The sequence below is a fragment of the Colius striatus genome, chromosome 4, assembly GCF_028858725.1.
Source record: "Colius striatus isolate bColStr4 chromosome 4, bColStr4.1.hap1, whole genome shotgun sequence".
NCBI classification, from domain to species: Eukaryota; Metazoa; Chordata; class Aves; order Coliiformes; family Coliidae; genus Colius; species Colius striatus.
The window spans coordinates 52,389,875-52,406,549 of NC_084762.1; the positions used below are offsets into that span (position 1 = coordinate 52,389,875).

The following is a 16,675-nucleotide window of genomic DNA, read 5'->3' on the forward strand; positions in this document are numbered from 1 at the left end:
GCATAACAAGGAGCATTAATCTTGTATGTTAAACTATTAAGAATTTTTTTGTTTTTCAAGCATACAAGCATGGAAAATGTAGGCCTAATAAGACTTTAACATAAGTACCCCTAGTAAGGCATTTGGGATGAGTTACAGTGTAGGTGTGCTTTATAACCCTGAAAGATTCTAATAACTTAGTTTATGAGCTAAAAAGGAAGGGAAAAGTATGATTTTTATTAATTTAGAGCATTTTGTTGGTTGTTTTCTGAAAGTTGAGTGGTTTTTTTAGTCAGTTATTAAATGCTGAATCAAGCTATTTTGACACCAAATATTTTCATAAAGTATTTGCAAGATTAAGCTATAATTCTGTGACCTTAATAATGGTCTTAATATAAGTTTGAAGTAAATTTGAACGACCATGGATTTATGTAGCTAATAAGAATGTAAATCTCAAACTATCAATCCATGTGGTTAAAAATGAACATTCAAAGTAGATAAAATAAGATATGGATATCTTTTAACATTTGAACTTTTCCTCAGGAAGTTGTTTACTACCTCTGTAACTCTTCAGCCTGTCTACTTTATGTGTAAGTAAGAGAAAGAAAGTAAAATCTTAAAAAGAAAACAAAAGAAGGAGTTGAATTTAGTAATAGAAGCTATTCTGCCTGTTGATTCTGCCTTTTTTAATTGAATAAATTTGTAACTTATAATAATCTTAAAATCTCTGTAAAGTGTTACAGAACAAATCAGCATTGTATTAGGGGCAAAGTCAGCACCTATATGTGGATTTCTTAGTACAAATATCTCAGAAAATATGATGAAGGCAAAGTTTACTTCCTAAGGCAAGTGAGTTGTAACACTGCCCAAAGCTCTCTCTCCTACTTAAACATTATTTTTGTGGATACATGAAACAAGACAGATGATTATACCCACCAGCTGACTAAGGACGGAACAGCCTCATACCAGGTCGTTCCCACAATTTGTGCATACAGCCATATCAATGTTTATGTATGTGCTAGAAAGAATTGTCTAGTAGAAGTGTTAACAATGTCCATCTCTTTCTACTTTCATTAGTAAAGTGCTACACTGGTCTGTCTTTTCCTGTTCTGTTCATCCTATGCTGAGAAGAGTCTGGAAGAAGCATACAGATGTGGAGGGAAAAAAAAGAAAACAACTATTCTTTTTCACAAAAGATAGAATCTATTAGAAAATATTTTTTAAAAAAATTATGATTTAAGGTAAAAATCTGCTAGTGGAATAAAACAGTTCGCAAAAGTTTGTTTGATCTTTCATCTCTAATTGAGATTACTGATACATAGCAATTCAAAACATGAAAAAGTGTCTACTACTATTTTTTCCCAGAACATAATCAGATTTACTTTATATTCCATTTATTCTTTCTAAGCAATAGGGACATTATTTTTTAAGAAGTTACACCTGAGATGTGTAATATACTAAGGGTAGAAATATCCAAAAAGGCTCCGCGTCAGATACATGCATGAGAAAGACATGAAAATGTGTTATCTATAAAAGCATAAAAGAACTTCACTTGACTTGCATGACTTTTTGTTTCAAGCATGCTACAGCAGTATTTTGATTCTAATATGAAACTATAGTAAGGATCATTGCACTAATGCATGAGGATTTGTGATAATGTTGCAGAAATTTTACTGTCAAAACTGAACTGCAGGGTAATGTCTTTTGTTATCATGGTTTCTAATAACTATTCAGCATGAATTGACCCTACATATGTTTTACTGCAATGATATGTCAGTTATCCAGAAAGTGAAAAAAGAGAAACAGAAATCAATAGGCTTCCTCACCCCAAACTCCTATAATATAGCTACATGAAGATCGCAGATCATGAACATGAGAATGAATATTTAACTTACATTTTAAAGCAACTATAATTTGCATGGAGACTATTTTAAAATAAAAATTTATGTGAACAAAAACAAGTATCAGTTTTGTAAGACTATGCCACTTGCAGTTTTATGGACTGAATCAAGTATTTAAGTTCTTAACATACAATGACATCTTGTACCTCTATATTGGGGAATCAACTGTAGACATTTCATTATGAGAACAAATGCCAATGCCTACAGTACAACCATTGATGTGTTTGCACAAAACATTGGAAAAACAAAATTCTGCTAAGGGAATAGATATTCTAAGATTGTTCAACACAAAAATAAAGATATGATAAATAAATGAGATTTGGTTTTAAAGAATAATTGTATTCCTGGTGCTAATAAGCTATCCCACTAAGATTTCCAGAAGAAACTTCTCTTACAAATTTGCAGGGCAGAAGCTGTAATAGACAAGATTTTGTTACTGAAAGTCTACCACATAAAGAGCAAACTATAAATCTTTTACTCACAAGATTTTGCCGCAACAAAATACACATGTAAAAACTAATAATCTATCAACATTATAAAAAAAATCCCTAACTACACTCAAAAGGAAATGTTCAGGGAAAATCTGAGGTACTAAAGCAAATTTGTTTAAGACAATGTCAAGATCCACCACAGTTTATTCCAATGCCATCTAGAGAAAATGGAAACATGTGATTCGTGTTATAATGAAGCTAGCATATTCAATGTGACAGACGTGCCATTCATCAGTGGAAGACATGCATAAGAAAAAACAAATTAAAGGATGTCTTAGTGGAGAGAAGTATTTTTTTTTCAAAGAGAGTAAACCATTGAGAAAAAACAAATTCAGAATAGGAGTATCTCAACATAAAGAACTATAGGAAAATACCTGTCTTGTACAAAGTGATATTTGATTGCACTGATATTTGATCAAATGAAACATTAGGATAAAATTAAATGTCTTATTGTAGTGATTATATATATAATAATATCTCCAAGTCATATAGCTATATGATTTCTACAGTCACCTGAAATCTCTACAAAATACTGTCTAGAGATAGAATTACAAATGAACATTAGCAGATTTTAAAGCACTTGGCACAGAATAAGAATACAGTTTAAAAACTTTTAATGCTTGAATATTATTTAAAAAATAATACTAAGTCAAAGGAACATAATGATGGCTTAGAACTTTTGAAATATCTGCATTTAGGAACTTAGTTTTCACATATACTCAGGTTAATATCCCACTTTGAGTTTAGCTGGCTTGTTTTTCAAAACACAAATCCAAATGTCACCAAGAAGAAAAGTCACCAACATCTACAAATATCAGTGGGAGAGGAAATCCTCTTCTCATCCACTTCATATTTGTATCAGTAAGAAGAAAACACTCATATCCTCCCAAGAATGCCTTTGCATTCCTCATGCAGATGAAGGCACTACAGTTTTTATGTGCAGAAAATCTCTATTCCGCAACGTGTATCCCCCACACTCAATGAGTGCACATTATTAAGTGTGAAGAAGCTTACAAAGTCGTAACAAAATACTTCATAACTATTATTTCACCCATAATCAAGAAGATCCTCTTTTGGGTCTGAACAAAGAATAAGAGCTCAAGGCAAATCTACTTCGTTAGTTAGAGAACATACTATATCCAGGTTAAAATATGGAAAAACCAAACCAATTTGTTTTTTACATTAGAATTTGTAAAAACTTGGCTTTCAAATATGAGTAATTAAATATAGAGGGAAGAAAGTTCTCCGGATTTAGTGAAGGATAAACACATTTTCTTCTTGTATGTTCATGTCATCAACGCATATATATAGCACAGCATCTAGAAAAATCATTACTTTGACACTCCTCCGGAATAGATTTTCTGTTGCAGTTGTAATTTGCTTATCAGCAAAAATGTAAAAAGAAAATATAGCTTGTTTTTATAGGAGTTGTGTGTAATCAACACATTGTTTTCTTTTGTCATAATTCCTAAATTCTTTCTGTGACAGTGATAGAAAGATTTTAATAGTTGGACTAGTTATTCATTTCACAAAATGAAGAGCTATCAAAAAGGAAATTAGATTAAGTTGTCTCTGTAATTCTCAAATTAATATTGTGAATGAAGCTTCTTTACTTCATACACGTACTGCTGCTGAACAGCACAGAGGACTGTCCAAAATTCTAAACATTGCCATCACTAATTTCTACCACAAACTATGTACATGTATTGCAATGCTGATTATAAGCTTCTATAGAACAGCAACATACTCATAACTATTTTCTTCATAAATGATATTTTAAAAAGCAAAACAAATTATTATATAGCACTGTTGTTGAAACTAGATCCTGTTGGTATTGCATTGCTATTTTGCTATATTTTACTATGGTTTTTTATTGTATTCAAATTGAGATTGAAAAAGCAATAATATATGCCAACTCATTTGCAATTTTCTTTGCTTCCAGACTATATCATTGAGATGAATGCTAATATCATCTTGCTATGTCCAGAAGAGGCAAACTGTTGAGTGGAAAATCTGTTTCACAAATATTACCAGGAACTAATAAATTCTAAGAATGTAGAAGAAAAGCATTCTGACATCCAGAGAAATAAAAGGTACAGATGAGAACCTGACATAGATACATTTTGCTGTAGAAGCTTGAAGAGATATGCCCTAGTTCTGCATTCAGAAAAAAAATACTCTAAATTCCTTTTATAATCCAGTCCTGTTAAGAAAACACTTCAATACTTATCACATTGCTTCTGCTATCATATCAACAGAATGTAATTGACACTCACTTGGTGTAGAAAGACAGACAGTAATTTCTCCTACTTTTTATGTTTTAAATCTCCAACTTGTTCTACAAATACGGTTATCTCTAAGAATATATGACTTTAAAACAGTTTTCTTTTTGAAATATAGAAGAGCTATGTAGTTAACAATAATATTTTTGAAGATATTTCCTTATTTATATTTGCTAGGAAGAAGCTGAATACACTGAATTTTAAAATTAGAGAGTACCTGAGGTGATATATGAGGAACTCATAATGGATGAAGATATGAGTATAAGACATAAAAAGAATTGATAAGAATAAAATACTAGAAAATAATCTGAACATCACATCTAATTTATTTATTTGAAGAGTTCTACACTGTAATTCTAGAAAATGGGCTAAAAACATCAATATATGAGGACTGCATAAATGACGCAAGTTAACAAATATTCTTACCTGAAATTGTTCATGCAAACTTTAGGTCTGTGAGCATGATGAATTCAATGCATATTAATTTTCAGAAATATAGACATGAAAAGGAAACAAGTAATAACTTTGTACTTTGAGAGCTATATATGAACACAAATAGAAGACTTTTTATGTGAATTAGCATTACACTTCCACAAGAAAGTGTTACAACATCAACCTGAACCAGGTTCCACAGCACCATTAAGTAAATAAAAAAAAGAAATTAAAAATGCCTTAAATTAACTGCTCTGTAAAAATAATAAAAAAACCAGCAAGTGACCAAAAACCCAAAAATATGAAAAATGTAAAATAACCAAGAAGAAAATAAGAATACAGATGATAGATATTACTAGCAATATTCTATTAAGTAGTTGCATTAATCTAATGAATTTTAGAGAAGAGATAAATGAACTGAATGAGTGATATTAGCACTTTACCTGCTGATGATCTCTAATAGCAACTTCCAACCTGATTCTATTGTCATAGAGTTTTGTGAGTTCTTCTTTGTTGTTTAAGAAGTAGTTCTGAAAGATTTCATATTCTTGAGCTAACCACAGATTTTCTTTTATGATTTGCTCCAGAGCAGCCTAAAAAGAGTAGTAATTAATTACATTTACTTCAAAATATCTTTCTAAAAAAAAAAAAAAAAACACATAGGTCATTTCCATCATTTCCCTGACTCATTTACTTATGAAGACAGAGATGACAAGATTATGGTCCCAGGGAAACAAATGCAAAAACTGCAAATTACTTTCAAGTGTTTAGGATTTTGCTGAATATACTTATAGTAAAGTAAATGTTAGTAATAAATGATTTGTACAGAAAATGTTGTGGTTACAGTAAAACCTAATAAAAAGAACACATCCTCTATCTTTACTACATAAAACCTTTCTGCATAGAAAATCTTAATTGTCAGAGAATACATCTTCACATAGTTTACTTTTCAAAATGCTTATTTTCCAATTTACCAGTAAATTACATAATGCAATACATATGTGTTTGCTTAGTAATTTTAATGTTTTGAATTTGATTAACTTGATTTTAAAGACTAATGTAACATCTGACTCATAGTTTGCTACTAAATGAAGTTGAAGGTGTTTGGAATATACGCTTCTCTAATAAGAAAAATTTCCATTTCTTTAAATCTGGTTTTGACTGAACTTCCTGTGATCATAAGGCATGACTTTCTAAGGTATTTTATCTAGGTTACAAAGACATAATGTGATTTAATTTATTTTAAAGTTTATTTTTTACTAGAAATTCTCTTTTAGTTTTCATTATTTTTCCCCTAAAAAGAGGAAGGGGAGCCCAGGTAGAATTTTACCAATAGAATTAGTTGAATATAAAAATTTCAGAAGCTTTAAACATCCAGAATTTCTGATAATTTCATAACTATAAAACAGAATAGCAAATTTTCACATTTCAAAATATTTCTTCAAATGCAGTTAGTTATTTAAAATACATTTAAAACATCATGGCTAGTGATGACAGTGCTACCCAATACAGAGAAGAGATGCATAAAAATCCTGAATAAACAAGCCTGAAACTTACTAAATTTATGTATGTTGTTGCCAGCTGTATTTGAGAGGTATTGCTGTTAAAAACTTATGTGCATTATAAAGTGGAGTGGAGGAAAGTTTCCAACTATGAGTGTCTGAAGAAGCCCGTGAGAACTAATTAAGCCTAAACATCCATCTGATGAGTGGCTACTCTAAACTAAGGCAATATTCTAGAGCCCTCCAATACAGAAGTTATAATTTAAAAGCTTTTATAGGCAGAAGAATCTGCTTGAGAGTCCACTTCTTCAAGAGGACTACAGGTAGTCCCATGTGCAGAATGATGTGTATCCCAGCAGGAAAGCAGAGCTAGAAGAGTGGCTAGTGCAGACTGAGCAAATGTCATCATCACCTGCTCCCTGGTTGGAGTCTGTCCATACAACAGGAGTGATGGCAGCCCTTTGGCTTGACAGCCTGAAACTGAGAGTGAAATGTTACCACTAGAAGGTGGAGGCAACCACCTGTTCTAGTAGTTGCCTCACTAAAATCCAAAGAAAGCAACTGTAAATAGTTTTTGTTTTATTTTTGAGAGAATATCACGTTGCTCTGTTTCCTCTCTGCTGTTCTTCTCTTCAGCGGAATACTGCTTAAGTCAAAAGATGCATGTCTGAGGCAGAAAATAATAGATTTTGAGCACAGAGGAATTTAGATTAAATTTTCCAGGTTCATGTCACCATTTATATGTGAATCCTAAAAGAATCAGACCCTGTTGCTTGCTAGCTAAGCTGTAACACAAGGGTAACATAAATACACAGAACATTTTATGGATACAAATTTTCCCAGAACCCAGGAGGGCTCTGGAACTTTGGTAAAACTCAAACCTTGAGTTTAGTATCTCCCATGTCTCTCAAAAAAGCTCCTTGTGAATTAGAGGGCTAATAAAGTCCAAGTTCTGAGGCCACAGTACACAATGTGGAAGGATCCATATGTTTCTGGAATCTATTCCCAAGCGGGTAATTTAGTGTCTCACCTTTTAATGACAAACCTATCTGAGGGAAAGAGCAGCATGCTGGAACAGGTTCCTAGCCACCCCTTAGAGCTACTGGAATTTTGAGACTTTTAGCATATTAACAATGATTTTACACCTTTTTCTATGCAATGTCTTAATCAAGATATATCCATTCTGAAAACTGTGGCCAGAAACTGGACATGGTTATGCAACTAAATCTAAAAATTTTTCTTGTACCAAACTGTCACTCTCTACATCACTAAAATATAAAAAATGCTATGTGTCTTTCAACACATTTTTATTATTCAAAACACATTTTATTACTCAATATGACAAAAAGATGTAGAATTCAGTGAAGAAGTTGTGATTATCTCCTTTATTAATCTTTGTGTAGAGGCAAAACCTGTTTTTCAGGCTGATGCCTTCCCTAACAAACATAAAATGCTTGATGTTAATAAGCTAAAATTCAACATCTAAAAACAAGTAATGTTTTCAGCATTGTAACACTTTTACATATGGACAGAATATAGGAAATTGACAGAAAAGTTTGCTTGTAGAATATGAACATCAATACAGTAATTTTCACAAAGATACCTGACTACAAAACAAGTGATGCTCCACTATTTTGTATAACTTAAAATGGTCCAGACATTTTGACAAAGAACATAATATCAAAGACAATAGTGTTCTCCAGATTTTATATGACTCAATTGCTAGTTAAACTAGTTGCCTAGTCCTAAAAATTGGTTCATTGCATAGCTTATGTCAGCTGAGACAGATAAGTGAAATGATAAGTGAAATGGTTCTTCTCTAATTCACTCCTCTGAAAGATGAGCTAAGGTTCAGAAACTAAAGAGCCTACATGCTTTAAGTACCTGACTGTCACTCATTGATGTTTCTACAGAGGATTTCTCAGAATGTAGGTAAAAAAAAAAGTCTTTAAGAGCACTCTATCTTTATGAAAGAGAAGACTGGTCGAACTGTCACTAAATTTGGCTTACCACAATATAATCTATGCTTCTTTCTCCTATTCAATCAGAACATGAATATGAGTCTGCTTGTAATATATTTAAGTAGACCATCCTGACATTTATCTCTGGCACTTGAATTTCTGAATTTGTGGACTTGTGAACAGATAAAAAGCACCACAATTCATGTGCTTATTCTTTTTCTCAGTAAAACACAAAATCAAGAGATCATGAAGACTGATGGTTATTCTGGGCAAGTATTACAACAGGCTTGCTCTATTGTTACTCTTTACCTAGACATCTCATATCAGAGGTGGAATATCAGGCTACAGGAAATTTTAACCTGATTTGACACATATTTTTGTCTTTATGGTTGCTTATTCAGCACAGCTGCTTAGGAAGTGTTTTCTTGGAACAGTAACACTTTTTTGTGTGTTTGCTGAACAAATTTGAGGTGCTGTTCCCATCTGCTATAATACAAAATCATACTGAGAGAAACAAAATATGTGGATGCAAGAAACAAACAAAAACATCAAAAGCTCTCCTCAAAACTATCAAGAAATTGTTAACACAACAGATGCTGAACTAGGCAGTAGGAAAGCAGATGTGAAGTCATGCAACACAACAATGAATTATCAGTCCAGTACCCCAGGCCATGCAGAACTTCTTGTAACAACTAAATTTCATTTTTAGGCTACAAAGAGAGATAACCACTAGCCTAGCTGTGACTATCACTGACACACTTTGTGTCTACAGCACAGAGAAAATGTGTTTTGTATTTCTCCATCCTTTTATGTCCTCTTATACCAATCACTTTATGTAGCAAGGGATTCAAGAATTATTTTACGGTTCCATGTTTTTGTGACAAAAGTTTGTAAAGAATTGTAGAGACAATACTTAAGATCAATGATTTTGTGCACTTAATAATAAACATGATATAAATCCCTGTGATTTACAGGGTCAATCATAATTTCAAACGGTCACTCTGACAGCAGTGTTTTATTTGAAAGATAAGAACAATTGATTTAGACAATCTGGTGCATCAGCACAATAAACTAATTATTAAAGGATCTATATTAATTGGTTATACCACTTAAACTTGATGTTGTGAGGAATTAAATTGGTCCCCCAGGGAGAAATGACTGCTTCTTTTGTAGGCATAAAGTATCCTAGTTGTAACATGAAGAGCAAAATAAGAAATAACTTATTTTAAAATTACTATGTTCATGTACATCTGCCCCTCACGCTTCATAGAGCTTCTCCAGAGCAACTTTTTTCCACTGGTGTCTGTTACATATCATTTGTCCCTTCCCAGGGCATAAAGAGCAAGGTGATACCAAGTGTCACAAAGCCATTTTAATACAGATGACAAGTTCCCAGTTTGGAAAAGAACATTAGTGTAAAGCAAGCATGAGGTAGTGAGGATTTTTCCCCTGAGGATCAACTAATGCAACCAATGCTTATTAGTAAATAAGTCACAGAAGCTAAAACATAATTTGAGCTGATATAATCACTGATTCACTTTCCTTACTTGGGACTTTCTGTTGATGCTGCCACCAGCATTTGACGGTTGGTAATTTATGCATCAAGGATTACATAACTATTTGGTAAATCTCTAGAACTGCAACCCTTTTACAATACACAGTAGAAAAAGCTGAGCCCTGTCTGAACAAGTCCTAACAGGAGTCAGGGGATTTATACTGATGGTATTATATACTGATCTACTACAGATTTTGATGGTCTTTGAGCTTAAACGGGTCTTCCTCTATACCTAGAGGCAAAATAAAAAACCCACATGACCCGTAATTACTGAAACTAACTCTTTAGCTGAAAGAACATATCTTTTTACATACATAGCATTAATTTTTGCTTTTTTATGTTTTTGAATAATTTTACAAAATGTATGCTTAAGTATATATACCCAGGCTGGCAGAGGGAAGTTAGAGATCCTATTTTTGAATAATAGAGACCATTTGGAACAAATTAATTATTCTTTCAGTAGGAATACAAAATAAAATGTTTTCTGACTGATTGCATTTTTCTTATCAGCAAACTAATGTAACAGTAACTACAAGTAGCCTTTCATTGATAAGACAGCACTGCAATGACAGTTCCACCAGTTTTGAAAAAAACAAGTTTAATTCTTATAAGGACTCAAGTGAATAATTAATGTGGGAAATAAAACCAGATATGTCTTCAATGTTTGGGAGAAAATTTCTGTGGATGGCAAATTATACAAACATTAGATGCTGAATCCTGAATGCTATCACTGAACATATGAAGGATAAGATGATCATCAAGGGGAGTCAACATGGTTTCACCAAGGGGAAATCCTTCTTGACCAACCTGATAGCCTTCTATGAGTGCATAACTGGCTGGCTAGATGAGGGGAGAGCAGCGGATGTCATCTACCTTGACTTCAGCAAGGCTTTTGACACTGTGTCCTATCACATCCTCATCAGAAAGTTCAGGCAATGTGGCTTGGATGAGTGGACAGTGAGGTGGATCGAGAGCTGCATGAATGACAGAGCCCAGAGGGTGGTGATCAATGGCACAGAATCGAGTTGGAGGCCTGTGGCCAGTGGAGTTCCACAGGGATCGGTTCTGGGGCCAGCCTTGTTCAACATCTTCATCAACGACCTGGATGAGGGGACAGAGTGTACCCGCAGCAAGTTCCCTGCTGACACCAAACTGGGAGGACTGGCTGGTTCCCCAGAAGGCTGTGCTGCCATTCAGTGGGATCTCGACCGGCTGGAGAGTTGGGCAGAGAGGAACCTCATGAGGTTCAACAGGACAAGTGCAGAGTCCTGCATCTGGGAAGAAACAACGCCATGCACCAGTACAGGCTGGGGGTCGCACTGCTGGAGAGCAGCTCTGCAGAGAGAGACCTGGGAGTCCTGATTGATAATAAACTAACCATGAGCCAGCAATGTGCCCTCGTGGCCAAGAAGGCCAATGGCATCCTCGGGTGCATCAAGAAGAGTGTGGCCAGTAGGTCAAGGGAGGTTCTTCTCCCTCTCTACTGTGCCCTGGTGAGGCCTCATCTGGAGTCCTGTGTCCAGTTCTGGGCTTCTCACAAAACACAAAAAGTTCCACTTAAACATAAGAAAAAACTATTTCACTGTGAGGGTGACGGAGCAGTGGAACAGGCTGCCCAGAGGGGTTGTGGAGTCTCCTTCCTTGAAGGTCTTCAAGACCTTCCTGGACATGTTCCTATGAGACATGATCTAGGCGACCCTGCTTCTGCAGGGGGGTTGGACTAGATGATCTCTAAAGGTCCCTTCCAACCCCTACCATTCTATGAATCTATGCTAAAATAAAAATGAAAATAATGTCACTAAAATAATATCAGGAAATATAAGTAAAGTTCTGTCTGCTTTAATATTACACATATGTAAAAAAAAAAAAAAGTATCTAATACTTTTAGAGTTACAATTCTTCATATCAGCCAAAGCTAAAAGATATTTTTCTTTTTTTCATATGCACTCTTATTTACTCATGGAACATTCTTGAGCTCTCCAAAGTTCTTTTTGGTACATGAATAAAATTAAACTGACACTAAAAAGAGACCCTGTTCCCTTTATCCATTGAATATATTGTTGTAGAGGACTTGAACAAAAAAGGGATGCAAAAATTTTAAGTACTAGAAATATTTAAGTTTATCCCTTCTTTAAGGTCTTGGAAATGAAGTAAAGGTAGAAACCTTGGCAAAATCAACAGTTTTACCAGTCTAAAGGACTGAACTAGTAAAAAAGAGACTAACTGCAAGCCCAGGAAACAATTCTACACGGTATGTAGTGACACTGATTTTTTAGATGTGAAATAAAAATGTATTTACCTATTTGGGCTCTTTCCCATGAAGGTGTTTACCTCCAGATTGTAAAGCAAAGAAATCTTACATCTACTTTATGATGACCTGCTATAACTGTAAGAATTTTGAAGCATCAAACTGTGATCAAAACATCAGTAAATGAACCACAAATGACTCTGGCTAAACAGCAGTACATTAAATTGATTACCATTAAAGAAAGATTTGAACAGACCTCACAACTGACTAAGCATTTTTAGTTCTGTTTTTATCTACAGTCAAGAAATCCTGATTACAGGGAGGAAAGCTTTGTTTTGTGGAGTTCAATGCCTTTAAAAGTCAAGAAGAGGCTGGCATTCTTCTTCTAATGGTTTCAGTGAAACTCTGGAGATATTTGCATATGCTCTAGTATCAAATCACAAAATCACAGAATCTCAAGGGATGGAAGGGACCTCAAAAGTTCATCTAGTCCAACCCCCTTGCTAGAGCAGGACCACCTAGAGTAGGTCACACAGGAACTTGTCCAGGTGGACTTTAAATATCTCCAGAGGAGACTCCACAATCCATCTGGGCAGCCTGTTTCAGTGCTCCATCACTCTCAGAGTGAAGAAACTTTTCCTTATGTTTCTTTGGAACCTCTTATGTTCCAGCTTGCAGCTGTTGACATTTGTCCTATCATTGGACATCATTGAGAAGAACCTGGCTTCATCCTCCTGACACACATCCTTTATATATTTGTAAACATTAATGAGACCACCCCTCGGCCTCCTCTTCTTCAAGCTGAAGAACCCCAGCTCCCTCAGCCTTTCATCGTAAGGGAGTTGCTCCACTCACTTCATCATCTTGGTGGCCTTTCGCTGGACTATCTCCAGCATCTCCCTGTCCTTGTTGAACTGAGGGGCTCAGAACTGGACAGCTCCAGATGCAGTCTCAGGAGGGCAGAGTAGAGAGGAGAACCTCTCTCAACCTTGTGCCCACAGCCCTTCTAATACACCTCCGGATGCCACTGGTCTTCCTGGCCACAAGGGCACATTGCTGGGTCATGTCAATAGTTACATTTAAAGAAGTTTTAAGCTGGAAGAAGAAGTTGGCTTTCAGAACCTAGAGACTTAAATATCTCTCTCATGTCTTTCAAAAGTTTGAAATGTTTGTCCCTGTCCTGTTGAATAGAAATGTACTTTAATAGTGCTGCTTGACAATTTAATTTTATTACAGATAAAAGACAAATACAGTTTTTCTTCCTTAAAAAATCAAGGATGGGAGAGCTCTGTCTACAGATACAATTTTGTCTCTATTGCATTTTTGTTCTCAGTCATGATCACAAATGTTCAAACGGAAAAAAAGCAGCATTCAAGATCATTAGAAAGTGGTTGGATATTTCCTGTTTTCACATTGGAAAACCAGAATTTTGCATTGCTTATACATGTCAAGCATATATACTTTTTGTATAGGCAAACTTTAGGGACAGGCAAGACACTGGAAAGTTCCTAAGTCTAACTTTAGATATGTCAAGTCACAGTCCTTTTCTTTCTTGATATCATGGAAAGAGATTGGTATCAAAGCACTGAACTGGAAGTACAAGTATGAAACCTTCAGGCATTAGGGATCACTGACTCCATCAGTGGTATCGGGAAGCATAAGAGTAAATTAGTGACTCCACAAAAACGAAAAATAAAAGAAGTATTAAAAGCAAAGAGAACAAAATTGAATGTTCAAAACCAAAAAAAATGAATAAGTAACACTGCTGTTGCAGAAAACATGAATGACAGACTGTTAAACAAAAAGAAAGAGAAGACACATCTTGGATTTGATCCTAACTGTGGAAAACTGTAACTTTAAAGAGATTTTATTACAAGTTCATTTTAAACATCTATTACGATATAGAGTGTCAGTATATCAGGAATTGATTGAAGAGGATCTCATCAGATCCATTGGCTCTGAACACTAGTAGAAGAAAACAACAATCATTCAAAGATCAGAAAAGACATAAAACAAATTCTATATCACTGTATCTCAACAGATGCTTCCTTTTTAAAAACAAAAAAACAAAACACATTTGCTTTAAACCTCAAATTTGAATTTATTGAGAATAGTGTGGAAACAGGACATATAAAAATGTTCCTTGAAAGTGTGTGCTATACTCTGAAACTTTAACTCTGAATTTAGGTTCATTGTTGAAGACTTTTCCACAAAAGAATTTTTTAGTTCAGGAAAAGTTAAAACTACTTGTTTGGAATAAAGTCAATCTCCAGATATAATGGAATGCAATTCAGTATCAAAACTCAGCTTAAAGTTCATATAACTATGAAAAACTTTTTGAAATTATATAGAATTCAGAACTTCTCCAGTCTTACATCCTCCTCCATATCTAAAGTTACATGCTTTGTCTCAAAAGAAAAAAAAGTTTACAATTTCATTATTGGATTCTGCACAACATAGTTTTAGACTGCTAAACACAAACTTATTTTCCTACTATTGCATCATTAATTTTTCTTCTGTATCATCACGGTTTGATTATATATACCTGTCAATATTTTTAGAGCATATTATGAAAGAGAACTTTACTTGCAGTGCTGTTCCATAAAAGATGAAACTGCATGGGAATGTCCATTTATTTATTTAATTATGATCAGTTAAAGAAATATAAAGGTTGTCCTTTTTCTTATATTTTTAGGGATGGACAATTCTGCATCATTAGAGGAAAAGGCTAATTACTCACAGTAAGGTCATTAGATACACGCTTTCTTTTTGTCATTACAAAAACTATTTTTTTTACATTAATGGCACTATGCAGAGTAGATTAAGCAAATAAATAATAAGCCCCTTTATTCAGATTCTAATGCAAATGTTCTTTCTATATTTTTTTAAATACTGTAGTCAACCATAAAAATATTAGGATTCAATATTGGCTGTGCAAGTTAATCCATTTTATTTTCCCCACAGTTAAAGAGATCAGCTTTCAAACCTTGCACCCAGACATTTTTTTAATTATTTGAAAAATGCCACTAACTAATCTCTTGATCAAAATCAACATTGATACTTTGTTCTATGGTAATGTTCTAAATGAAATTTTGTAGAAACATATTTTGTCTACTCTTGGTTATGCCCTTTGGTCCACTGACAAGCCATTTGGCTTCTGTGAACTTTGCTGTAGTGAAAATGCACATGACTGACACCCAGTGGTCTTCTTGGCTGAAATTTTTTTTGACCATTATACTTTCAAAGTAATGTCCCTTCAAACATTCATAGCAAAAATTCAGTTTCTAGATTTTTTTTTTTATGAAATTCTCCTAGGATCTCCTGTATTAGATTTCATCCTAATAAACACTTCTCATGGAATTCTGGAACACAGTAACTGATGTTGGAGAACTGTTGACCTATTTACATTGTTTTTTTCTATAGAAAATATTGATATAATTAAGAAGATTAATTTTATCTTTTAAAGGATTTAACGAAATACTAATAAGAAATAATTTTTCTTTAAAAATTTTCTTATTGTTTCCAATGAAGAAAGCCTTACTTTAATTTCAAGAGGGAGTAGGAAAAATCACATTCTCTGTACCTTATTTTTATTCCAGATTTTTTTAAATAACAGAATGCATCTTCACTCCTCTCCAATTAGCATAAACTGGTTTAAAATTTAAAAAAATACAGTTTAGAAAATCTTCACTGAACACACTAAACAAATAATGAAAAATTGTACAAAACCTAATTTTTTTTAATGGACAGTTTTAAAAGTAATTAATTTTGTGTCAAATCTATCAACTTTCTCAATAAAAATCTCAGAAGTATCTTGCACCCTTAAATATTAAGGAAGTTAAATTTTAACCATAGAATATATTATGACTATAATAGACTAGAATACCAAAACATCAATTATTCAGTAAGAACAGGTCTGTATTCTAGGTATAGTAGATCAATAAGAGCACAGTTCAGTTGTCAATGTAATATTGTAAAACTGTGTTTGCACCTCAGGCTCTCCCTATCATATTAAAATCTTGCTATCTGGAAATCTGAGAAACTACCTTATTCTTATTTGCTTACCCTACAGAGTCCTTAGCAGGAACTCCTGCTTTATGAAACAGAGCGACTAGTTTTGCTGTCTGTTGTCCTCATTAGGGCAAAATCTAAGATGTCTTTTTATGCAAACCTTCACCGTGTAAAACCTACAACATCAACACTGTGATGACTTCAATATATAAAAAGCAGAAATGACACAGTACACACAAATCAGACCAATCACATAACGACAGGAAGATGTGCAGTGTGTTGAGAAATAAGACATGAGATTGCTGGCAATCCA

At 33.9% G+C, this 16,675-nt stretch overlaps 1 protein-coding gene across 1 annotated transcript in view; it reads right to left on the reverse strand.

Annotated features, from left to right (window-relative positions):
* Nucleotides 1-16,675, reverse strand: part of CCDC178 (coiled-coil domain containing 178) — a 168,946-nt gene that overhangs the window by 53,336 nt on the left and 98,935 nt on the right. Inside the window, 1 exon segment of the mRNA XM_061994597.1 lies at nucleotides 5,529-5,678. Within this exon segment, the coding sequence (XP_061850581.1) occupies nucleotides 5,529-5,678 (150 nt within the window).